This window comes from Convolutriloba macropyga, chromosome 14 (genome assembly GCF_964194025.1).
Source record: "Convolutriloba macropyga chromosome 14, txConMacr16.3, whole genome shotgun sequence".
NCBI classification, from domain to species: Eukaryota; Metazoa; Xenacoelomorpha; order Acoela; family Convolutidae; genus Convolutriloba; species Convolutriloba macropyga.
The window spans coordinates 42,702,329-42,730,138 of record NC_134481.1 but is presented as its reverse complement, the minus strand read 5'-3'; the positions used below and the strand labels follow the sequence as shown (position 1 = coordinate 42,730,138).

The following is a 27,810-nucleotide window of genomic DNA, read 5'->3' as shown; positions in this document are numbered from 1 at the left end:
TGTCAACGTTCAATTCATATATCGCGCACTGTTTTATGTTTTCTATAAAATGGATTTCGCTTATCTTTTATTGGACGCCCAATGGGCCTTAGACTAAATGCAATAATACTTCACTCTAAAAACGTATTATAAGCTAATGGACAATGACATTGTGACGGACTTTATCAATTATTTTGGTTTTGATGAATCCTACCTTTTGGATTTTCTGTTTTCACATAAAGAGCATTTGCTATTTCAAGTTGAAGTTTGTCGCGCAAACTTTAACCTTTTTTCAAGTTAAGAAATAATTGACCTCAGTCATAAGTGAAACGTCAAAAAGTAATTTGCAAAAATCATAAACAGTAAGGAATTAAAAAAAATTAAAGGTAGACCACAGATTTAGCTCATAATGAAAGTTTTTGATTAAAACTTCAGCTAAGTACGCTCTTCACGTGAGTAGTTTTTTTAGCTCAAAAATTTGTCAAAGTATCACCGAAAATTTGTAAAATGGATAATCAAAGTGCAGATTCCATTTTTTTGCTTAAATTGGATACATACCTTAGCAGGTCTTTTATCCTCAAAAGAAATGACGAAAAACGGTCACTCAAAAATGGACGGAGAAGCTTCAGGAAATTGACATGAAAAGAAATTGTTTGTTCTAGATTCAGAGTTTGTTAAATGATTTCTTGGCAATTACCTACAAGTTGCAAATTCTTCAAATTATCCTCCAGAGCTAGTCTAAATCCATTTTTTCTTGAATAAGATACAGCATGACTTTAGATATAACAACATATGCAGCAAGCAAAAATAAACCAGACGAGCAGAAACAATTGAAACAGCAAAAAATTAAATTCATTTAATAAACAATAAACAAAAACAACGAAAATAGAAGTGTCTTTTCCGTGTGAAAACAATACTTATAAATGCTTCAAGCAAAAAAATTTTCTCAAAGCACGAAAATGACGAAAATGTTAACATGGAAATCAAACGAAATGGACACATAGAGGAAAATCATTGGCCGAACGTCATCAATTTACATAAAAAGAAATTTTCAAAAATTTTGAATAAAATTCAGTCGGCCTGAAAGAATTATCACTACCATCACAATTGTCCCTTAGGTCAACAATATTGAATAATAACGCAAATGGACTGAAAGTGTTCTAGAACTACAAAAGGTCAAAAATAGCTTAAAATTGCCTATAAACATCAAAAAATTCTTAAATTGGTTTCTCTTTAGAGTGCTAATCGTTTCAGGCACAAGAAGAAAAAGACATTTGGGCGAAAAATTTAAATTCAAAATAAAAAAAAAATCTATTCGGCGGTCACTTTCTGCAAATAGATAAAAATTGATCCGCTCTCATTAAATTATTGTTATATATTGGACAAATCTACGTTCAGATTGGTCAAAAACGTGTTTCAGGTGGCGAAAGAAAAGCGACATCATCTACGTCACAACAAAACAAATCTCAATCTTCGCCCACAAAGAAGAGCTCGAAAGGTAATCCTTACCAGTTACCAGTTAGTTAACTTGTAAACAATTAGTTGATTCCGGAGGGGGGGTTGTTCTGGAACCGCTCATATCCAAAATAGCCTATTCCCAAAAATCCCAAAAAAGGTTTTAAGTCTGAGTTTCTAGCGCCATCGTCATAATTGTAATTTTACAACTTTATAAATGTTATATCTAAACTGTAGCGAAGGCGCTCATCTCTCATCAGGCTTTACAGACCATAGGGGGGGGGGGGGGGGGGAGGGTGTGAACTTTCTGCGAAACGCGAATTTTTGCGCGATGCTGGTTCCTCTCCTCAATTTGTCTTCTCATCTACGCCAGAAATCTCCATAAACTGTTCTCTACTCTACGTGTCATCTCTCTGCCGACGTGTCACCGCTAAAAAAGCAAAAAAAAGTTAAAATAGCAGCCATGTTGAATGCGGCCAAGTTGTGTAACATTAACGCTAAATTTTGGGTGACTTTTATAATCTTATTACCACAAAATTATTTAGGAGAATTGCGGCGAGTATTCTAATTGTTAAACGTTAATTAACACTGACGCATTTTCACAAAAGCTCCTCTGATCAAGAAAATCAGCTGAGTTTTCCAAAATGAATTTTTCTTGTTTTTTTTTCAGTTGGTTCCTCCTCCGCCTCCCCCTTCTCTTCCTATCTTCAGGCTGGCTACAGTGAAACACAAGCAGGCCCCTATGTCACTGAGAATGTCCGCTTCAATGGGCGAAAGAAGATCCTAGTCATTGGGAAATTGGGTACGGGTAAAAGCAGCCTTTGTAACGTCTTTGCGGGCCAAAGTCACAAAGACACTCTCTTTCCTGTTTCTCCATCTACTGACTCGTGTACCAGGAGTACCCAATTCCGAGATGTGTTTTTCAACGGGGAAAAGGACAAACCTGTGACTGTTATCGATACTGAGGGTTTTGACGCCAGCGTCAGCGTGGCCGATAAGGACAGAGATGCCAAAATCATTTCCGAGTTGGTTTCTGCTCTTCAAAACAGGTGCGACCAGGTAGATCTATTCGTGATCGCGGTGAATGGAACCGATCCCAGGTTAGACGGGGCGCTTCTGGGAATGATTCGAATTTTCGTGAATATGTTTGGAAGACACTTTTGGGATCATGCAGTGTTAGTTTTTACAAAGTTATCAATGGATAGCAAACAGAGGGGGCTTCGGTTTGACGACATCCAAAAAAGCGATGCCCAATTTGCCCACGAGTATGCTACTGGTCTTGCAAAGAGGTTTTCGGGTTCCAAAGTGATAAATCAGCAGTTGATTGATGCGCGGTTTGCGAGAACGGATCCTTTTGAAACGGAGGAATTCTCAAGATCAATGGAATGTGTTTGGGATCTAGTTTGTGAATCAACTGGGCTCAAAACACATCAAAATTGGGCAGATCATAGATGGGAAAACGACAACCTTCCCACTCTCGACCAACGAATGAAACAGAAACAGCAAACGGAAAAAGAAGAGACAGAAAAAATGTGAGTTATGCTGACTTTCAGCGCTTGATTTTGCGAATTATTAGCCCCGATTGAGAAATTGTCCATCTTTAACGTAGGAAATGATTAGCTTTAGGGCTTTGATCTGAACACTGTGGCTTACAGATTAACAGATTATTAGTTTAATACTTCATTTTTCAAAAACAGAGTTATCAATTTAATGAGGTCAAAAGTTGAATTGATTATAACTGATGTCTCTAAAATTGTCTAATGAAAAGTGGCTATGGATAATGTTACAGGCAGTTGTTGGATGGTTTTAATAACTTTTTCAGCTAAAAGCTGCGCGACAAGTAAGTCTGTTCAATAGTATTGTGGGCGCTCTCTGAGGTGGTTGAATGTCTCACTATCGGAAAAACTAATTGAACTATTATCCAAGCTTGATATTTTTGGGGGATTTTTTAAAAATTACTCTGAGATAATCGTCATGAACAAAACCTCATATCTTAACCCGAAAGAGATGGCCAAAAATGTTGATTCTGTTAACCTTTTCCGAATTGAGAGGAAACCATTTTTGCTTCTAATGTAAACAGTAAAACTTTCCATCAACTGATGAAAAGAAAGTAAAAATATTCAAAACTTTTTTATTGTGTTCTTTTTAAGGGTTTTGATGGTTTGATCTTCCACCGAAAGAGAGATTAGTTTTGCTGAACCTTTTGTTCTCATTTCAACCCCAATTTTATATCTGAAACAAAAATATGTTAAAATTTGTTTATTTTTTTAAATATTTTCTGACGAATCTTTTTATGTCAATTGAAAAGCAGCAAATTTCTCGCACCAAAATTGTTCCTAATTAAAATGTTTGTTATAATGAAATAACCAAAAATGAATATTTTCAATAAATCTTTTGAAAATTCCAAGACTAGCAGTTGAGCAAGGAAAAAGAAAACATAAGATTTTGTGACTTAAATCCCCTCAATCTTTTATATATCATTTAAGAGATACTAAACTATCCCCTGATTGACAAATAACTAAACTATTTTGACTTGAGTCTACTATCTTGAAAAAGCCCAATTTACCAATTGATCAAAAAATTATGTAACAACCCAAGATTCCGATGAGTCATATCGCTTAATCAAGTTTGGTAGTTAAGATTTCACTGGTCCTTCCTAATAAGTTTATTGCACTTTGTGCAAGTCAGAAATTGAGTGCTTACGGGTAGCATGTGGTGCAAACCCCCAGAGGCGGACAAACCCTCAATATTAGATTCTACATAAATTTCAGCTTCGCTGCTCTGATTTCATACTCAATATCAAGCCGGCGCTTAGAAATAAATGCTTTCGACTCAATTGTTATTCAAACCAAAATTGAGAAAACAATATAAGTGAAGTAAGTGTATTTGATAATAAGACTTAGAGATTTTCGGGTAACCCTTTTTCATAAAACCAAAGTCGAGCCCAGGCGTATAGAAGGATTTGAGTTTTGAGAAATATTAACGAGTAGACATTTGACAGGAGTTCCTAAACCCCATCCCCTACAAAAACCATACCAGTTTTTAAAGCAAAAGTTGTCTTGGAGTGACAGCTTTTGATTAACAAATATTCAGCAACTTAATAATTTACGTTGAAGATTAAAATAATATAACCATAAAGTTGCTGCGAAACTTATATTGCTTCCGCCTATCTTTCAAACAAAAGTTTGAGCAATTTTTGTGTTTCTTCGCGGAAGCCATCAATTAAATTTAAGTGTGGTGCACATACTAGTAGATGGTTTGGAACCAAACGTAAAACGAACGAACGCCGCGTGCCAAGATGGCAACCCCAAGGGATACCGTTCATATGAGTTTGCTGGTACCTTCTAAAAGCAGTGGAGAAATATCGGTTTATATCACTCAATTTGAGTTATTAAGTAATTTGTAATGTTGGTTGGCGCCTCGTATAGATGCTGATGGTAATCTTCAGTTGGAAGGTGAATGTAATCAGCTATGCAATGATAAAATACATCACATTTTTCCACTTATTTTAAGAGCTGGTGCAATAAAGTTCTTTCATTCGCTGGACGATGTTACTGAAATTGATTACAAAAGCCTTCGGAATGCCTTTGAGAAACAATATTTCGAGATTCCGGAATTTTTAAGAGGAGCACTTAGAAAGCGAACTCAAGGAGAGACTGAGTTACTGATTTCTTGGCATATCTAAAAATTCTTGCTAAAAAGGCATATCAAGATGATTCTTAAAAAATCAGAGAACAACTTGTTACGCAAGCTTTTTTGGAAGGATTGCTTGATCAGAGTGTCAGATTGGAAATTAGGAAAGAAAAAGATATATCCCTGGTGGATACTTTAAAGAGAGTTGTGCATTTGGAGGCAATCTACAGGTTAAGGCGGCGATTCCAAGCCAGGGCTGCGATAATAATGGTTTAAATAGTAGTCCTCACGCAAAAGGATAAATTGATAGTATTATCAATCGAATGAATTCAATGATGAAAAAAATGGCTGTCAGTCAAACTAATTCGAACTCCAGGAGAGACTATAGGCAACCGAGTAGACCATATAAGCCAAACAAACATTCTCAATCAACGAGACAGGGGTTTTCTCGAAATCAATATAACTCTAGAGAGAGATACAAAACAAATCAAAGGAACAAAACGGTACTCATCTTCTGCATTTTGCAAAAATTCGCTTTTGCGGTCTCCTCGAAGACCTCACTCTATTTTATCTCGCTCACCAAGCGTCAATCGACGCCTTAAATTTAATAAGAAAATTCTTTGCTGCCACTGCCGCCGTTAAGAGCATACTAAAAACAGCTGTCGCAACTGTTAGTCATGTGGATCTAGTCCTCATAAAAGGAAAAACTTTCCACAAGCAAACAAGTAATAAAAAGAAATAGTATAGAAAGTACTTTGTTTGGTCGTGTTTACTAAATGACACAACTTGACCCAATATATGTGATTCAATCCCTCCTCACCCCTTTTAAAATTTCGAATATCCTCTTAACCGTTCTATAAAATTCTGGAGCCGTTATCAGTGTTAGACGAGAATCAACTCTGGCGGGCATGGATTCTTCCCTGGGGTGCTTGGAGTCATCTGACATACAAGCTGCCTGTGTAATCGAAGTGCCGCTTTGTTTTGTGGGAAAAATTTGATTATTGTGTGAATGGTTTCACGGCAGCGCAAAGTTTGTTTGAAGTTTCTATGTAGCTGTTGATATAAGTGTAGCAGTATTTCTGGGAATGGATTTGCTGCATCAGCAAAAGTGCAAACTTGATTTCTTTTTGGGTCAATTAGATGTTAATGAAGGAATTCTAGAATGTATTAGTCCGTCCATTACTACGTCGAGGGCAAATCAGTATAAGGAAGTTCAGTAAACGTTGTTCAAACAACAATGATTCCCCAAAGAAGCGAAACTCTTGTTTTTTGTAAGCCTACGTCGCAACCAGTTTTAACTCGAATTCCACCTTCGTTGCTGGAGCTTAGCAGTTGTTATGATTTCATTGGCTTGATTGGACTATTGCAAAGAAATAATTTGATGTACTTAATTCCATCAGCAGTTGTAACGGCACCCAAAGACCAAAATTTTACATTAGGATCTTGAATCCTACAAATTGCAACATTATATGTACAGCAACCAGAAGTATGCAGTTTAAGTGAAGCACCTACGATTTGTATTGTTAAATCTGTAAAATTTCCTGATCGAGGTGTTCAGCCATCCTCGGAGGCAAATTTCGCAGAGGATTTGCAAAAACTCAATGACGAGCATTGTCAAGCTGCACAGAAACTCTTTGAGCAGTACTCACATATGTGTTTGCGCGAGACAAAAGGGATCTTGGCAGATGTGATTTGCATAAACTTCAAAAGAAGATGCCCAACCAAGTAGAATTCCAAATCGGGCAATGAATCCAACAAAACAGAGTGCTCTAAAAAATTTTTTGATGACCGAATGACAAAAGAGCTAACAGAGCCGACACATTCGGAATGGGCAGCGCCGACAGTTTTAGTTCCAAAGATAGATGGTAGTTATCGGTTGCTCATAGACTACAGGAAACTGAATCCTTAGATTGTTAAGACATCTTGGCCGTTGCCACGGATTCAAGATTTTCTGGGAAGCTTACTTCTGAGAAGGCAGCTGTTACTTTTCAAATCTTGATTTGGCAACGGTTTTCCGTCAGATGGATATAGAAGAAGAAGATCAACATCTTACCTCGTTTATAATTCCGTTTGGCTTCTAAAAAGGGAAACGAATGCCGATGGGGCTTTGTAAGGCACCTGGTGCTTTTCAAAGATGGCTGGAACTGGTGTTAACAGGATTGACATACGAAATTGTACTGGTGTATATAGATGACGTCATTTTATAGCATCGTTTTTGGAACATCTGAAGAACTTAGTTATCGCTCTAGGTAGAATAGAAGGGGCAAATTTGGAATTATCGGCTTCCGAATGTAAACTTTTTCAACACTCTATCCGTTTCGTGGGGCACATTTTTTCCAAAGACGGAATTCAAACTGATCCAGCTCGAATAGCCAATGTAAACTCAGACTCTGAAACGGTGAAACAGTTGCGTGCATTTCCAGTAGTAACAGGATTTTACAAGAAGGAAGTTTAAACCGGGTTTTGGTATAAAAGCGCAACCTTTGTATAATATATTGAATTAAAAAAGCAATTCGATTCGGAGGAGTGCGATAAGGATTTTGAGTCTTTGAAAAACACATTTCCGGACGCCCCAATTTTGAGATTTCCTACAGAGACAGATCTTTTTGTCCATTGTACTGATGCGTTCTGGTATCGGAGCCGTTCTTTCTCAAAACTGAGGTGGTTATCTGAAAGTTTTAGCCTATGCTAATAAAATTTTGCGTAAGGGTCAGCGTAAATACTCTGCAAAAGAAGCGGGAATTGTTCGCAGTTGTTTATTTTACTCATTATTTTCGAGAGTATCTCTTTTGATGAAAATTTGATGTAGTAACTGATCATCGGGCGCTAATTTGGTTATACTCTTTCAAAGAACCTGATGGTTTGGTACAAAATGGATTGCAAAATTAAATTTGTTGGATTTTAAAATTGAACATTGACCTGGGACATAAAAATCACATGCGGATGCTTTGTCGCGCACGAACAACAAATGATATAATATAGCAGTAGTTAGCTTAGAATTCTCAACAGAGTTTGGGGTTCATTTTGCCAATGCACAGACCGATGTTTACACATTGGGAAAGATTGGTAATTGGTCAATCTTTCAGAATCGCCCGAGGAGGTCAGAATCCTGTAGAGAACCAACAAATTTGATAGGTTATTGGCATCAGTACGGTTCAGTACAAATTAATCGACTTTGTGTGCCGAATATTGAAGTTTTGAAAATTTTGATTACGCTTCATAAAGACATAACGGCAGGTCATTTTTATGTAGCTAAGACCCTGCATCGTGTTCGGAAACGCTTCTATTGGCCTGGTGTCAAAGGACCTGTTGAGGCGTGTGTCTAGTTGCAATCAATATCAGAAACCAATGGGTCAAAAACAAAAACATCGAATGCCGATGTTAATATGGTTCGCCTCACAACCATTTTATCATGTATCTTGTGACATTTTAGGTCCAGTGCCTATTAGAAAAGGCCACAAAAATATTTTCATGACCGGTGATAACTTTTCTCAATGGTTCGAGGCAACTACTTTGCAGGACATAAAATCAATTACTGCCTGTGATGCTCTTAATGATGCATCGATAGCCCGGTTTGGTGTCCCAGGTAACATTGGCAGTGAAAATGGTGTCCAATTTACTTCCAAATTTATAAATATATTTGTCATAAGCTGGGAATGGAGCCAAATTACTCGACAACCTATCATCCACAGGGTAACGGTAAAGTTGAGCGAATCAATAGAACACTAGCGGATGGATTAACAAAATGTTGCCAGCAAAATCAAACTCAGTGGTCTGAGCTTTTGCAAGGTTTTATGATGGCTTACAGGTCAGCCTTTGAGGAATAAACTGGTCAATCAACTTTTAGAGTTATTTTTCGGCAAGAAATGAGAATGCTCATTGACTTTTTATATCCAACCTCGACGGATTTTCGCAGTCCTCAAAATTTTCAGTCAGCAATTCAAGACAATTTGGTTCTTAATTCACCAGTTCTTGAGTATGCGGGCTCAAAATGTGATCTAGAGCACAATAGTTGAAAACTGATATTTCGAGAAAAAATTTACTCTACTTCCTATAAAGAACAAGACTTCGTGTTGGTTCACCCACAAGTCGTGAGAAAAACAGGTCAGTCAACAAATCTTAGAAGCCATTGGACTGTTCCTTATATTATCACAAACAAAATTAACGTTGTTAATTTTGTCGTGCAAATGTCTAATAATGGTAAAAAAAACATTGTGCAATATGATCGTATTAAAATCTATAACCATAGTTTTCAGGAGAAACGTATTTCGCTTCCTAAGCAAACAGCCTCAGATTAACGGGTTGCATTTTCTAAAAAGACACCCGAGCAACCTAGTGTAGAAGATGTTGAAATAAAGTCAGATGATAATGACTTACTTCTGTTTGAACCTGATGAGAGGTCTAATCAAGTTCAACAATCGCAGCCACCTACTTCTAATAGAGTTCTTCCTCGTAGACGGGCAACCGCAGAATGTTACGTGGTAAATGAACGAATTTTAGCCAATCAGAATCGAGTATTATTTCTAACCTTTAAAATAAGATTTAAATACGTTCTAATATACTTAGAAAGTTGCGAAAAAGTTCAATTAACCTAATTTTAAGTAAATATAACCACGATTTGTATCAATTAAAGTGGTTTTCAGCTTAATATTTTCAGGTTCTCTAGACAAATGTTAGATGATTACGAACTGATTTGACGTCAATGACATCAGACAAAAAAAACTGTTAAATGAGCATCAAAGACTCTTGCCGTCTAAGTTTCACTTGTTGTCTTGATCGTTGATACAAAAACGTTGCTTTATGTTGAATTGTACATCTTAATGCTTATACGTTGGTACACATATACATGTTTGAATTGACGTTCGAAAGAGTAATTTTACACCTATTTACGTACTTCTTCGCTTCCGACAGCATCCATATGCCGTCTTTGCCGACATCGAGGGTATGTTTCTACAGGTTGGTGTATTATCATCAGACAACCATCACTTCGCTTTCTGTGGCGGGAGGACCCCACAAGTAACGTTGTAGTGTATCAATATACGCGCCATATATTCGGGGCTAAAGACTCTCCCACATGCGCCATCTATGCATTACAGCGCACTGCGAGAGACAATGGCAAGTTTTACACCGAAGCTGCCAAAGCCGTCCTTGAAAACTTCTACATGGACGATTACCTTGACTCAGTGATGTCTCCTGAGAAAGCCATCAATAGATCGAAGGAATTGGTACATCTTCTCCATCTCGGTGGGTTCAAGTTTACAAAGATTGTTAGCAAGGTGACAAACCTCTGACCGAATTGATGGTTCTCCTCAATCTACTGGGCCCAAGGTTATTGTTCTGTGTCGGGAGGATTCATCGCATGTGCTAGGGCTAAAGTGGGAAGACACTAATGACACTCTAGTTGTGAGTAGGAGTACAAGCTGCACGATTACCAAGTCACTCACGCAACGCTTGGTCCTAAGTCTGGTCTCGAAAGTCTTTGACCCTATTGGTATTGTCGCACCGTTTACCGTCGGTGCGCGATTGTTCTTAAAAAACATCTGGCGTGTCACAAGGCAACAATGGGATGACGAGCTTCACAGGACATATTTCAATGATTTTTTGTTTAGAGTGAGGACTTACCAAAGCTTGAAAAAACTTAAAATTCTTCGAAGTTTCTTTAGTCGGCCCTTTGATAAATAGAGTTGCATATGTTCGGTGACAGTTCCCAGGATGTTTTCAGTGCGATCGCTTTTTCGCGAGCCCGAGTAAAAACACCTACGGGCGAAGAAAAAACAGAGCTTGCGTTTGTTTTGGGGAAAGCGCGCGTGGCGCCAAAGAAAGTAATGACTCTCCCAAATCTCGAATTACAAGCAGCTCTACTTGCCGCTCGACAGAAAAAGGAAATTACACACGCACTTATTGTAACTGTAAACCAAGTTTTCATATGGACAGACAGCACGACCGTTCTCCAATGGATTAACTCTAATGAAAAGCAACCAATCTTTGTTGCAAACCGTGTTTGCGAAATCTGGGAGCATACCAGCAGTGACCAATGGAACCACGTCGCAACTAAGGATAGTCCCGCCCACGCTGGCACGCGGGGAATGTCCGCTGAAGTTTTGCAACTAAGCAGTTGGATCAAAGGTCCACATTTCCTAACTACCTCACGTTTCCGGTTCGTACCGAACAAAGACGTCATTAATAACAACAAGTTTGGCGTCAACCAAGCAGTCACTATAGAAGACACTGTTTCTCTGGCTACATCTGTCAAAAAACAGACAACTCCCGTTTCTCCACTATTTCCGTTTGGTAAGTTTAGTTCTCATTAAAAGTACTTGCCCATTGCCCTATACGTTCTCCGGATTTTGTCGAAACATGCCGTCTACCGTAACCTCGATGGTAGCATTGAGATTGACGAAGTCCGAAAGAAACCGAAAGAAAAGACCTTCTTGACAATAAATCTGTTAAACTGAGTAGCCGAATGGCTCCACATTTACCTACGCGCGCTGTCCATTTAGAGATAGTTACATCCACGGACACCAGTTCTTGTGTTATGGGAGTTGAGCGGTTTATGTCATGTAGGGGTACACCTGCCATGATTTGGTCAGACAATAGCACTAACTTTATTGGAGCGGAAACTGAGCTTCGAGAAATTATTGAAAAGTGGAACGTTGTCAACATTGCAGCTAAGATCGCTTGCAAAGGCATAAAGTGGAGGTTCAATCCACCAAGCGCACCGCATCAAGGTGGTATCTGGGAGAAGTTGGTACGTGGAGAATTTTCACAATTCGCGTCCTTTAACACCCGTAAACGCTGATCCGTGCGATTTGAACGCTATATCGCCTAACCACTTTCTTTTAGGAGAATACTCTACGGATATTCTGTTTTTTGTCGGCAGTAATGAGTTTGACCATCGCAAACGTTACGCTCGAGCGCAGTCGTACGCTAATGCGACCTGGTCTCGATGGATCAGAGAGTATGTACCGACGCTGAACCGACGCTCTAAGTGGCAGACGCCTGCCGAGCAACACCTTAAGACCGATGGCTTGGTTTGGATAGTTGAGGAAACCAACCCTTGGGGTTACTACCCAACCGCTTGGATTGTGGAACTCAGTTACGGCTTCTATAGCGTCGAGCGCTCCGCCGTTTTACGTACGTCGACCGGTTCACTCGTCCTTCCGCTAGTGAACCCTGTACCAGTTTTCACAACATCTTCTTCCAGGCCAGAGGATGATACGTAGTAAATGAATGAATTTTAGCCAATCAGAATCGAGTATTTTTTCTAATCTTTAAATAAGATTTACATACGTTCTAAAATACGTAGAAAGTTGCGAAAAAGTTCAATTTTAAGTAAATATAGCCATGAATTGTATCAATTAAAGTGGTTTTCGGCTTAATATTTTTAGGTTATCTAGACAAATGTTAGATGAAAACGAATTGATTTGACGTCAATGACATCAGACAAACAAACTTGTTAAATGCGCATCAAAATTTCTTGCCGTCTAAATTTCACTTGTTGTCTTGATCGTTGATACAAAAACGTTGCTTTTTGTTGAATTGTACATCTTGATGCTTATACGTTGATACACATATACATATTTGAATTGACGTTCGAAAGAGTGGTTTTTTACCTTGAATACAGAAGAATCATGGTAAATCACAACTTCCTATCCAATTGAAACTTGGATTTGTTGTGCTTTTCGGACAAACCAGGATTTCCCAATTCCGAATATAAGTTGGGAATTAAAAATTCATTGTCGATGGTCAAGAATTGAAAGCTGGGGAGCAAAAATATTTTCAATTTTCTGCTAGGTTCAACCGAGGAGGTTCGAAAGTTGGCTATCGATCGACGGATATTGTGGATTGAAAAAACATTCACGGGTTCAGTAATATTCACGGGTTCAATGATATGAAAGTTGAATTCTTCCCTAGACAAAACAGCAACACCACGGTCGCTGGTAATGCAGTATCCTGGTTTACAATGTGGGTCACTAATTTTCAAGCATGTTTCCTGGCTAAGATTGTTTTTATGATTCAGTAGCGTATCTGCCTCAGTTTTATTGACAATGTGAAATGAAATCTAACTTCATGTTTAAGGAAGATGACAAAGGGATCCTCAAAAAATCTAAAGAAGCGGAATACATTAGCGGAGAAACCACCGAAGGTTCGAACTCCAGAGTGTTTATGTAGAAGTACTCAACGCAATTCTAACAGTTTGTTCCTACGGTGTCAAACCAGCAAAATACCCAGGTGTTTGCTAGGTAATTGAGCAAATCAAACAGAAAATTCCACCAGTGGATTTTAACGTTGATGCAATTCCCAATCTGGTCTATGGAAGTAAGATAGAACTTTCCATTCAACTACTGTAATTGCCGCCTAACCGACAAACGAGGAAACAGAAGATGAAGCACAGGTGTGTGTATACCGTATATCAAAGAAGATGAAGTTTAATGTTCCGAAAGCAAGTCCTCTAAAAATGAAAAAGGATTTTTAGGAGAAAGTCGAAGTAGAGCCAGAACTAAAGGAAGGCGTTATTGCCCTCAATTTGACAGACTGACCACCAATCTTCATACAAAAGAATCTTGGCGGAGTAAAAGCTAGGTGTCTCATATAGAAAGACCCGAAGTGAAGGATCAGAAATCATCAGGAGTTTACACTCCTAAAATTACATTCATATCTGACTCCTGAGAAATCTAGTGCTTTAAAAAATACGAAATTTCAAATTAGGGTATCAACATTGCATAAAGATCTACATAGATCAACGCAACAGCTGCGGTTCGCGAGAAAGAGAAAGAGAAATTACTAACGAAAATGAAACGCTTAAAAACGGACAATGAAAACTTCAAGGAAGGAATAGAAGAATTGAAACCAAAAATTACTAAAAAAGATGAAGAGATACTTCTAACTGAGTACACTTTGGAAGGCAGACAAAGCAAGACCGGAGTCGTCGGGCAGTAACGCCAGGATCAGAAGAAAACGCCAGGAAAAAGATTGGCTTCTAGCCAATCGTCGTCGTCTGCTTCCGACGAAAACTAAACACTTGGCTAATAAAAAAAGATAAAGTTTGGTAACTCCTATAATTTTTTCGCCAAATTTCAAAACAATTGTACTGTTAGTCTAGTTTCCTGTTCCTATCATAATTTTACTGGTGTATAACTTAATTTTCACTTACGAAGTTTTATGACTGCCCGTGGACGTGCTCTCTCTGGGAAGGGAGAGATGTAACAACCCACGATTATGGTGAGTCATTTCGCTTAGTTAATATAGTTTGGTAGTTTAGAGTTCGCTGGTAGTTCTTAATAAGTTCATTGTACTTTTTGCTAGTCAGAATTTGAATGCTTATCGGTAACATGTGGTGCAAACCCCCAGAGGCGAACAAACTCTCAATACTAAATTGTGCATAAATTTCAGCTGCTCTGTTTTGATTTCATGTTTCGACTCAGTTGTTACTCAAACCAATTCTTAGAGAAAACCATGTAAGTGAAGTAAGTGTATTTGATAATAAGACTCAGAGATTTTCTAGTAACGCTTTTGCATAAAACCCAAGTCGAGCCCATGCCTATAGAAGGATTTGAGTTTTAAAAAATATTAACGGGTAGGGTAACCTAACCGTACAGGTTTTTTAAGAACAGAAATTTTCTCAAAGCAGTGCAATCTTTAATTTTTTATGTCAAACAAATCCAGTTCCTGCTACTCTTTGTAGACAGTTTATCTCAAGACTTTCTACTCCAGAAAAAATTTTTATATAAGAAATTTATTACCACAATCAAAAATTGAAGAATAAAAGTATGAATGTGAGCAGGATTTTAAATGGTTGATGAATCGAAATAATTTGCTGACACAATGAGGAAAAGTTTTTTTTAAAAAAAATAGCAGAAAAGTCGATCAAAAACTTGTACAAGTCAACAGGACTAACTGCACCCTGTTCCCGCTCTGTTCCCGTCTCGCTCTCTGTGTTGAGTTCCCTATTGCTCTCTGCCGCATTGCTCTCCCATTTGTTTTCCACCTGCAATCCACTCTGTTTCTCACTTTGATCTAGGCATTGCATTCCACCTCTTGCTCTCTGCCCGAGGAGTCAAGTTTTAACCCCCCCTGCTGACTGACCTGCTGAGTGCAGACATTTTTGCGTGGCAAAAATTTTTGTCACGTTTGGATTGAGGAAAATAAATAAGGAAGGAGCAGTCGAGAGAAAAGAAAATTGAGCTGGTAAAGATTAGTGCTGACGATGGAGGGTATTTCGGAGTCTGATGAAATTGAGAAGAATGAGTGAGCATTCTTTATCACCTGAAAAGGAAACTAAATTCAGATTGGAAAAATTTTGGGCTAGAAAATTTTTAAGCTGTTGGTTCTGAAAAATGAAATTGGGCAAATTGCATCCAACAACCGTAGACTATTTCAATGTAGGCGATTTTTAGTACAGTATTTCATCCCCTACACTCAAACCAATCCGACCGCGGTTCAATAATATTATTTTTAATTAGCGTAATTAGCTCAAAGTTTCCACAATATTTCCAATATTTATTGAATCAACAAATTAGACTTATGCTGCGTCCTTTACTGCCCAAATTACTATCACGATAAACAAACAGCCCACAATTAAGCGCTTATACCCATAACAAGACATAAAAGGATAAAATATCTGCTCAAGAGGAAGGGAATTCTTGACATGATTTCTCAAAGACTTGAACGGGCAGGATCTCATTACGGTTTTTATTCCAACAAATTAATCCTGTATCACATCAGATAACAACATCATAAAAAATATTCGTCCAATATTTTGATCAAAGGGTTCCCCTTCCTGTGTGTTACTAGACGCCTACACCGCCTCTGTGTGGGGCCTGAATAACTTTCACACTTAACAAACCACCCACAACCCACATTAGAACATCTCTCGCAGTGGTAATTTTTAAAGGGCAGCAATAAGTACGCAAAGCGAGGTCTAAAAACAAACACGTTTTCTCAATTGTTCGGTTGTGAAAAAAATCGAGAAAGTTTTAATTCCTAAAAACTGGTTTGCGGACCTTAAGGTATCTAAATCAGTTTTTAAAAAATCTAAAAAATTGAAGGAACAAAAATTTATATCCTTTCTTTTTTGGCCAAATGGTGTTCCTACTCGTGTGTTATTAGACGCTTACACTGCTTCACAGTAGCCCTGAATAAGTGTTTCATCAAGAGAGAACTCAAATGAACTTTTTGTAGCAGTAGCCAGGCATAAAACGCAGCAATATTTGCACAAGCGTAGAGATAAACGGAAGGAAAACTTTTCGATCGCTCGAATGGTCAAATGATCAAAAAGTTTGAAAAAGAAATTGATAAATGGAAAATTGGGACAGAAAGAGATTGTATTTCGAACCGAATAAACGTAAACGTTTTGTTTACATCTAACCAGTTTTGACCAAATGATTCTCCCGTCCTGTACGTTACTAGTAGAGGCCTGAGTTTCTTCATATGATCAACTGTCACGCTAAACAAACAACGAACTTTGAAACATTTGTAGCAATAGCGATGCATAAAAGACATCAACATTTACACGTGCGAAGATAAAATTCAGACAAATTTTTCTCAATTTGTCGACGAATTGAAAACTTGCAACAAGATGGCTCGTGCGAGTCTGAGCGTAGCACACCATGTTCCAAAATAACTCTCAAGTTTGCAAAACAACCATTAATTTCTGTCAGAGAAACCTTTAGGAGTATCCAAAAGCAACTTATATGCATTGAAGAAATTGACTTGTACTGTTTGAACCAAAAAATACGCTTTCTGTTTCTAGAAAACTCTTAAGCACATTCTAGAAAGATAAGTTTACTACAATTTGGAAGATACAGACACGAACAAATCATACGAACTCCCAAGCACCATACATTTATTACAAATACAAAGAATTTCACACAAAAACAAACCACTAAACCAAAAAAAAAACAAAATTTCTCTTTTTGACAACTGATCTTTATTCAAGGGGCATCATTCATTCGTGTCTTGTTTGTTTTATCTGGAAAATAGGTGTGGATTTTTTCAAGCATTGCTACGGATAACTGTAAAATTGACACTAAAGTTTGAACTGAAAACAGTTTGTCATTTTTTATGTCTCATGAGCGTCAGCTGTCAATTCGTTTTTTTTTAAATCTCGCCGATGTATTAAAAACTAGAATTAAAAAATACAGTTTTTGATCTGAGTATAATTGACATCATAAATTGTAGCATATAATAAGTAATTGTTCTAACTTTTTAAGATTTCGGACAGTTTTGTTTACTTCGTCTCAGCTTGTGTCTAACTATTTAAAGAACTAACTCTTTAAAAGGGATGCTATTTTTTCTCTCCCTCATTAAAACACATAAAAAATACGCTACACAGAACCACTCACTCACATATACCCAAACAAGTGCACGCAAACACACAAAGACAAACAGACAAATAAAAACCACGACATAAAAAGCAAAGTTTTTTTTAATGTTTCGCAACAGACCTTCATCGTTGATTCCATCGTTCATTTATGTTTTTTTTGCTTCTTGTTGTATACGTCGGTAAGACCTCTAGAACAATTGTATTGGTATTTGAAAAACTGACACTAAAATTTGAAGTGAATTAATTTAAAGTTTTCATCAAAATTTTTGATATTTTTGATGTTTCATGAGCAGATGCGGCGAATTTGTTTCATTTTAAAAAAATCTCTCAAATGTTTTACCAACTAGATTTAATCAACTCAATTCTGGTTTTGAACATGATAAAAACTGCAAATTATAGCAAATATCAAGTAATTTTCCTAATTTGTTTTAGATTTCTGACTGTTTTTTGCACTCTGCCTCTACTTGTGTCCAACTTTTAAGGTATTTTTAAGGCTGGTTCTAACAGTTCTTATTTATTAGCAATGACGAACATTTGTTGTCAGTAATTTTTACTTTTCTTGGCCTTTCACTATTTGGTGTTGTTTTTTTTTTTAAAAAGAGAACATTTTAAATACTTTTATGTAATCTGAAAAAGAGAATATTTTTCTTCATCTTTCGTTTACATAAATTGCAACAGTCTGGAGAAGATCAATTCGAATCGCATTTTTGTAAAACAGAGAAGTGAAAATTAATTTTTTTTAGTTTTCAGTAAAAATGATCAACTTATGTACAAAGTTTTTCAAACTGGCTATCAATAGAAACTAATTCTGGAATTCCATTTTAATGCATTATACCAGAGGAAACCCGTAAGAACAATCTGCTCTGACAATATAAAAAAAACTAAAAAAAATATAGGAAAAGATTTCCATCTTTACGTTTCAATGAATTTGGTTGATTTTGTATGAAAAAGGAACAAATGTTTGCAAAACAACTCCAAGAAATGTTTTGCAATTCTTAGAGTTCTAAATTGCCCGAAATCTTTTATTATGCAAAATATCTGATTAATGCAGAGAAACATCGGTTCCTATAGTAATTATCAATCAGCAGAAATCAAAAAGAGGAAAAAAGTTTATCAAATCAAATTTTGAGAAAAAAGTAATTGATTCTTTTTGTCAAAAATTTTGGGTCAAATCGTTAAAAACGTTAATTTTTAGGCTTGAAACTGTAAACTGTAAAATTGTAGATTACTCGGGCCAATCAAAACTCCCTTTAATCTAACTATTTTACTACAAAGTTCACGATTTGTTCTTATCTGAAATTTCAGCGCAATCTGTCACCCACCCTAACCCTAACCCTAACCCCCCACCCCGAGCATTTTTTTTCCTTTTTCAATTTTTTCTTCAAAATTTTAAAGTGTTCCCCCTTTTTCAAATTTCTGATATTTTTTAGATAAATCAATACTAGATCCTGAGGGATACAAAATGGTGTTTTTTCTTTTTTCCCTACGATGTGTAAACAATAAGTGAAAGTTTGACTGAAGAAAAAAAAGCCAGCCTCGCATATATATTCCTTCATTTTGAAAAAAATGTTGGAACAATGATGACTTTATCCCTATCAGTATCAGTTGATTTTTCCACCTCCATTGCCCTAAGAACAGTGCCCTATTTCTCCGAAAAGTGAATATTTGCCAGAAAGTCAAATCCCCTACCCCCCCCCCCTTATATTTAAAGCATTAAATATACATGTAAATAATAAAACTAGTAAATTCAGACCAAATTTTTCTAAATAGATCGACTGAGTGAGCAAAAATGGTAATTTTATCCTCAGAAATTTACTTTGTTCACGTCCCATAGCTCTAAGAACAATTCCAGAAATTTTTCGGAAAGATGAATTTGCGGCCAAAAAGTGCAAATGCCCCCCTTCCCCCGTATTTAATACTTGTCACTGTCATCTACTGCTGGCGTGCGTAACTACATGAGGTTGTTGTTTAGAGAGAAGTTGATGGACCGACTGGCGTTACAAATTCGGGAAGCATCCGACGAGAAATACCGGGAAATCCTTCTAGAATTTGACAACTTCAAGAAAGAAGCCAGGGACAGGGAGATAGCTCTATCTGAGATGAACAGAGACGTGAACAAAAAGTACAACGAGAAGCTAGAGCAGTTACGAAACGACCACTCAACCGGTTTAGCTGAAATGCAAAAGAAATTATTCGACAACGAACATTTGACTCTCGAACTGAAAGAGAACAAACATCAGGTCGATAACAAGCTAGCTAACTTGAAAAGGGAAAAAACAAAAATTCTTCAAGACTTTGAGAAATTGGAGGCCGAAAAGAAGGCTCAACTTGAGAGTGACAAGAAGCGGTTTGAAGCAATCCGATCTGAAGTTAGGAGTAGAGGGGGGTCCAGAGCTGAACTGGAGAGGGTTAATCAGCGTCAGAAACAAGCTCAGGACGACTTGCTGGTGGAAGTGAACCGGAAAAGACGACAGTTAGAAGAGGAACAATCGATGATAGATGCGAAAGAAGAGAACAAACTTCTGGAAGAGTACAACAAGGAGCTTAGTGAGAAAAACCGGAGATATTATGAGGCCCTGGAAAGGTTGAAGAGGGAAAAGAGGGTTGGGGAGGTCCAAATTGGAGCTGGGAGGATTGAAAACCAGCAGCAGTTTCTCATGAACAAAGCTGCCCTCCTTCAGAGACAGAATAAATGGAAAGAACAGTTCCGCGAACAGGATCTAGGTTCCAATTCATCTGCGCCTCATGTCCCGTCGAGAGAATCAGAACCAAACTCACAAGCCTGGAAAAGCGCAGCTCTAATGCTGTTCCAAGAATTAAGAGGTGCAAATATGGACAAAGCGAAACAATTGCGCAACTTTTTGAACGAGAGCTATATTTGTTCTACTTGGTTTGTCTACGTGTTTGACAAGAAGAAAGACTGGACCATAACCACTCAAAGTGGCGACCTTCAAGTGTGGAAAGCGGAGCCGGACTCGCCAGATGTTCCCTGTTCTGGCACCTTTATCACTGACCTCGCTATCTGGGGGAGATCTCTGGAGGAACTGAGAGACGAGAGTGAAGAGTGCATCTACTCCGATGCTGTCGTCAACATCATCAAGCATGCCCAGGTGCGAACCTCGACAGTTCCAGAGGCCTCCGAGTACCTCATAAGGGAGATGAATCAACTGGGTGTTCCGTGGGTACTCGTATGTGTCGGAGATAGCAGCGCAAGTGTGGCAGGTGCCTTCCTCCGTCATCACAACTTCGCTTTTGGAGATTGTGAAAAATTCTATATCGATGTGTACATCTGAACAAAAAACTGAATTGTATCCTATCCGAGAAGTCGACTTTATTTTTAAAAAAACTCATAAAACTGACGTGAGGGAAAGTTTTGTTGCCAAAACTAAATATTTGAGCGCCCTACTAAAGGTGAAGCAATGGCCTTTCCATAAGTTTATTTGCGTTCTTTTTCACGGTGGAATAATCGGGCTTTCAATAAGTTGACCTCTCGACTCCTATGTTATATTTGTATAGAATACTTGGACAGACAAACAATTGATGTAACCAAGAAACTAATTTTGTAACTCGCACGATGTATTTGATACGCAATATAGTGACTGTAACACTAACAATCTTCTGCGTTAAATAGCCTGCATTTCAAGTGATTTTATTACAAGTTCTTTTTAGTCATTTCCTAAGATTTAGAGAGAAAAACCAATTAACCGGAGTAAAAAAATGACAAAAAATTTTTTTGAAAATTTCTGCAACAAACGTTTTCAGCCAGCCTTTTTCAAAAAATTTGCTTTTTGTTTAAAAATTGGTTTATATCCACGTGATAGAAACCATAATTAGAGCGACTTTTACTACAGGCGAAATGGAGACAAACACAGAAGTAAACAATTTACCATTGCGATACGTTATACTTGAATAATTGAGCGCAACATTTGTTCTCCAGAGGCCTCGCGCGTTCTTATAACCTCATTCGATAAGTACCCACACCACAAACTTCAAAACAATTGTAATAAAAGCAACAAAATCAAAAATTATGAAACATTTTACTTCTCTGTTCTTAGTAACTCTCAATACATTTTTTAGCTCAAAGAAAAATTGCGCGAGCAAATTGAAAAAATAAATATAATATGAAATTTGTGGTTTCCGAGGTTACAGTTGTCTCCGAGTTGCAATTCTAAATCTTTATTCTCAGCAGAATTTTCTATTGTTCCGAGCCCATATTTGACATAGAAAGATATGCGTGGTATCATTGGAAAGCCGATTGTGCTGATAATTTCAAAATAAAAAACTTTTTATAAAATTTGTCTTCCTCGAAGTGTTATCCAGGTGTAAATTTTTTGTAAACATTCTGCATTTTAGCGTGAGTTTGTTCACTTTAGTCATAACTAGTAATGTGTATATGGGTACCTCCGCAACATAGAGCCGCGATACGGTACCCATATACACATTACTCTAATTCACTTTATATATCCACTACTCTATATTCACTTCTTTTATATTTTAAATCTATCATTTCTTGTCTCACTTAGTGCAAGCCACTAGTACAGAGTTAAGCTGGTAATTAACAATTATCAGACGGATAGTTCGGGTTCTATCCCCCCTGACTCCAGTGGACGTCCCCAGATACTAGTATAAAACTAGTGAGACCGCGTAAAAAGCACGTAAAACCAACTTGCGAAAAACTTGAACAAAAAAACCAGCTTAACTCTTTTATAATTTTTTTTAAATTTTGCTATCATTTTTTAAAAATTAATTATCTGCGAAGCAGCTTCACTGGTAAAACCTAAATTCACCATTACTATCTCTAATACCTTTATCATCAAATGGATCAATAGCTATTTTATATTGTTCTTTAGTTTCTAAATGATGTTTATTACTATCAATAGTATAATTAGTTACATATTTAGTTTCACCTTCATATATAGCATTAGTATAATCTTCAATTGTAATCTGTTTTTTAACAGTGGCTTTAGTTATACCTTTTAACTTTTTCTCTTCTTCTCTTTTAACAGTATTGTAACAATATGCTATAGCTTTAAGGAAACATGCTTCTATAATAGTATCATTAGGTAATTCATCCTTCATCTTACTTAACTCATTATTATGTAAAATATCTTTTATCTTATCCATTTCCTTTTCTATAGTACTATCTAATGGAATATTTATGTTTATAAATATACTATCTGTATCTGTGTAATGATAACTACAATCTAACTGTTTCTCAAAGTAATCATATATAGCTTTATACATGAATAGTTTAGCTTTTTCTAATATAACAAATCCAATATAATTAAACTTATCTAATTTAACATTACCTCTCGTTTTATGTACGGCTACTAAATCATCATCAAACTCTACAGAATATTTGAAACCAATATTTTCTACTAATTTAATATATCTATCTACATCATTAACTAACTCTACATCTTGTCTATTATATACATTCTCTATTGTTTTTCCATAGAAGGCATTATTCATTAATTTAAAGAATACATCCCCAAATTTATCACCCTTAGCTTTAGCCTCCTTTCTTTTCTTAATATTAAACTCAATATAAGGCTTTAACCACTCACTCTTACTATACTCTAACTTTTGCTTAATTGTAATATCTTCCAATTTCAAACCATGATCTAAATACCAATCTAACATCTCTCCATCAATTACATAATCTACCTTATCCGTTAACTTTAACATTAACTTCTCATTAGGTTTATATCCTTTCTTTTTTTTTTACATTTTGATAATCTGTAAACTGTCCAATGTTTGCCCTAGTCTTTTTTCAGGAAAGAATGGATACTTGTTTGTTTCCTGTTTCAAGTCATCATTATACTTTATATCAATAGTGTAGATATAACCCCTAGTAGAGCTAGAGCTAGTATATACCAGATCATCGTTGAAGCCGCTTCGCGGATCACATACTTTAATCTCACCAGTAGGTAAGGCTTGAACCATAGCAGAAGCATATAATGAATTGAAGTCTAAATATTTTAGATAATTCTCTTTCCCAACATACTCAGGTTCTATACCTTTGTTCATACATTTTACATGACAATCACCTAATACTGAAGCTAACCCACCTCTAATACCATGTTGTATTGTATCATAAATATTAACTGTATTTTCTTTATAATACTTAAGTCTAACATTAGTATATTTCAACCCACACAACCAGGTTAACCCAGGAGTAGAATATGTGTAACATGGATCTATTTCATAATATTCTAAACACATAGCTCTAAATTTCTGAAATACATCAACTGATAACAATACATCTGTTTTAAGATACAACATCATATAATCCTTTATTGTCTCACATTTAGTATCTTTCCAACAATCAATTGCTTGCTTATATTCTTTATCTGTAATACCTTTTTGTTTCAACTTAGAATAGAATGCTTCCTTGGTGGTAATGTTGTTTCATGTAGTTTATCTATACTATCAAACCATTCACATGGGAATATACCTTTACGTCTTTCTAAGCCACATTTATTTAATGTTATACATTCTTCATAACTCAATGTTTTACTTATAGCATCTAAGCTAAGTGGATGGAAGAACCTAAACATATCTGATGCTTTAGCATAACCCATATCAATACTAATATAATTCTCATCAGTTTTAGTTAATTTTTTTTAGTCTAACTTTCTTTGCTAGTTTAGTTATAAATAGATGATTATCATAATTAGAAGAATTAAATGCATACATTGGTACAAATGTGTTTTTAGCTTGGAGGTTACATTTGTTGTGAGCATAACCTCTGAATTTACCATTTAGATGATCATGATCTCTAACGATGTCTTCACCCAAGTTCTCATTACAATAATATCATCTACTATATAACGGAATAATAGTCTCTTCTTTCAATGGAATATTTATACTAAATATATCTTTAAATAATTTATTATAATGATCTACTCTATCCACAAACCAATCAACTACTTTATCACCACAGTTACATTCATACTTATCTTCTAATATATCAGGATAGTCACTTTTTATATATAAACCACAAGCAATAGGAATGTGTTTACCATCTTTTATTATACATTCAAAATCATAATACATAGCAAATGGTACTCTGTTTTTATAATGGAACTTATCAAACTTTAGGTAATCATCTTTATGGAATGTTCTTCTTCCTACATGTTTCTGTGTATTACATAATTCTAAATGTTTATTTAATGCATCTTCTGTTCTAAATGATACACAACATTTTAGACATGGATAACATATATGTTTAGAAGATTTTCTTAATAAGAATGATACATCTTTACATAGGAAGTAATGATTATCCCAGTATAATATATTACTTCCTTTAGGATCATTATGATTAATTAATACAGGATTAATAGTTTTATTTTTATTTAGATTAAACACATTAAATAATATTTTATCTTTATTTAGTTCTTGTATTTTCTTTTAGTGATAATAATCATATGGGGGTGTAACTCCTATTGGTAATTTTATCTCATTAATATGTTCTGGTTTATTATAATTACTAACTCTACTGGGATTATGTGGCGCAGAATGTAGATAAGCAATTAGACACCATAGCAAACACTTTATCAGTATTATGTATATTAAGTATATATCTAGATGTGAATGGTAACTCAGTATCACATCCACCACTAGGATAAAACCTATGTATATACATTGTCCTTTTAACAAATCGTTGCATACTCCATCCAGATTGATTCATTTCCTGTTCCTGCATTCTTGTCTCTAGTTCCCCATACAATAAATACAAGTCATGTGCACCATTATATTGCCTAGTCATTAACCTAAAGGTGAATTCGTTTTCTTCTAACTTATCATCTGTAGGTTTTGTATACCTAACTACATCAAAGGTGTTAAACTTAATATGGGGATGTATGTTATGCAATGACTCCAGTATATTTAAGAATTTAGAATCTTCATAATTACTACTAGTTATTATTATTTGATTATGCTTCATGTTATTATCTATTCCTAACTCACTAACTTTATCTCGCCACTTCTTATCAACAAGTTTTTTCTGATTATTATTTTCTTTATGTTCTTCTGATTCATTGTGTTCATTTTTATTGTTATATCTAGTATTACATATATTGCAATATCCTTCAGTTATATCAGTGAAGCTGCTTGGTTGATCTTTAGATATATTATCTTTACTCTTACCTGTAACATTGTCTAGATGCATCTTTGTTTTTAAAGGTTGGTCAACACTATATTGGCTCAGACTTGTCTTACATATTACACAATGAAACTTACTCCCATTCTTTACTATTTCCCCAGTAACCAATCTTACCTTGTTCCTATGTTTTAATGTTGTTACATGTTTATTATAAGCAGTATTATTATCAAGATACATATCACAACTATCACAATACTTTATTCCTTCTTCTGGATTGGTGTAACCACTTCGTGTATACTGCTCATCTAACTTTTGTTCTATATCTTTATTAGTAACTTTTATTCCATTAGCAATTTCAATAATTTTATTTTTATTATATAATCGCTCATTCTTTTTATGTTTAAGTGATTGAATGTGTCTGTTATAATTCTTTCGAGTCATCTCTTCATCACATTCTTCACATCTTATCTTATTTGTTTTAGGCTTTTGAACATAGACAATATCATCAAATGAGTCTAAATCTCAGTCCTTATCTTTATCATAATCTACATCTCTATCAGAATCTACATCTTTATCTTTATCCTTATCCTTATCATAACCTAAATCTTTATTGGTGTAACCACTTCGTTGATCTAAATTTGGATAATATTTTGCTTCTGCCTTTCGCAATGACTCACGCATATCTTCTTCTCTTTGTTTTAATTTTGCATCGTGTTTATCATATGTTTCTTTTATTTCTTCATTTATTTGACTAAACCTTCTGATTGATTCTAAAGATTTTTCTAATTCTATCTTTTGTCTTTCCTTATCAAAGAAACTGCTTCGCAGATCAGTGAAACTGCTTCGCAGATCTACTGGTTTATTTTTATTTTTTATTATTTGGACCGCCATACTAGAAGCACTAGATTGGACTTGTCCATGGGATTGAGCTTGTCCATGGGATTGAGCTTGTCCATGAGATTGGACTTGTTCACTTCCAAATTGGACTTGTCCATGAGATTGAGCTCGCTCACTCGTGGAATGAATGTAACAGGTATAATCTTGTTGATTCATTTTTATATGCCAAATTTTGAAATAATATTATTTATATAGCTTTTCAAAACTATAAAAATGATTAGTACCAAATGTGATAAATGTAAAAATAAGGCTAGGTGTTGGAGTTGCGGTAAATGTCAAAGTAAACCATTCCAATGTTTCATATGTAATGAAATCATAACATATAGAGAAAAACATAATCATATGGTTGTTCATTTTAATAATCCCAATCAATATTTAGTATGCAGAATGTGTAAAGTAAATAAACATATCTCTCAGTATAGATTTAAACATTTCTATTGTAGGCTATGCATATATCTCCATAGATATAGGTTTCATCATACAAAAGAAAGGTTCTTAGAACATGCAAAGAAATATAATATCCATGAAGCTGGTTCCCAGATCAGCGAAGCTGGTTTCCAGATCCACAAAGTGGTTTCACCAATCAGCGAAACAGTTTCACTGATCCACAAAGCTGGTTCCCAGATTGAAGTAAAGCAATAACCAATTATAATAAGTTTATTAAAGAATTAACAATTAATGATGATAGAAAAATTATTGAAGCCGCTATTAGATTATATAATGTTTGTGATAATTATCTTTACAAAAATGACTAAACTAGAAACACTTATAAAATTAAACAATCTAGAAAAACAAAAAAGAAAGAATAGATTAGAAGATAAATTAAAACAACAAGAATATTATGGAGAAATAGAAGAGTTATTTGATCCTTTAACTAAAACTATCAGTGAAACTGCTTCGCAGATAAATGCAAACAATGAACGCAATCTATCATTAAGTGAACAAACATTAAGAGCAATAGATTGGCAAAATCAAGAGTTACATAAACAAACTAAGATGATTGGTGAAACTGCTTCGCAGATCGAGCAAGCTGGTTCCCAGTTTAATGAAACTGCTTTCAAGATGGGTGAAACGTTAAAGGGGACTCAAGATATAGCACCAGTTTTTGTTGATACAAAGACAGGCAAACTTCTTCATGACATGGGGGCTCAAACTAATCCTCAATTAAAATTAGAACTCGTAGATTTACCTAGTAGGAGATATAAAATGAATGGTGTTTCCATTACTCTAAAGCAGGGAGCATTTTTAGTTAGGGATAATGTATATGAGTTTTCAGAAGGATTTACTGATTTTCTTACTAAATCAAATATAACATATGATAATTTTGAGGAAGATGAAAATAAAATTAAAAAGTTTTTAAAGGATATTGGATATGATTTAGGAAAGGGGGATAAGAAAAGTGCTAGATATAGAG

At 35.7% G+C, this 27,810-nt stretch overlaps 1 protein-coding gene across 1 annotated transcript in view; it reads left to right on the top strand.

Annotated features, from left to right (window-relative positions):
- The window catches only part of LOC142352941 (uncharacterized), a 27,135-nt gene extending 6,084 nt beyond the window's left edge, over window positions 1-21,051 (top strand). Inside the window, exons 4-6 of the mRNA XM_075405098.1 lie at window positions 1,400-1,477; window positions 2,105-2,966; window positions 19,365-21,051. Coding sequence (XP_075261213.1) covers window positions 1,400-1,477; window positions 2,105-2,966; window positions 19,365-20,685 — 2,261 coding nt within the window. The 3' untranslated portion in view covers window positions 20,686-21,051. The remainder of the gene's footprint in view (window positions 1-1,399; window positions 1,478-2,104; window positions 2,967-19,364) is intronic.
- The last annotated feature ends 6,759 nt before the right edge of the window (window positions 21,052-27,810 follow it).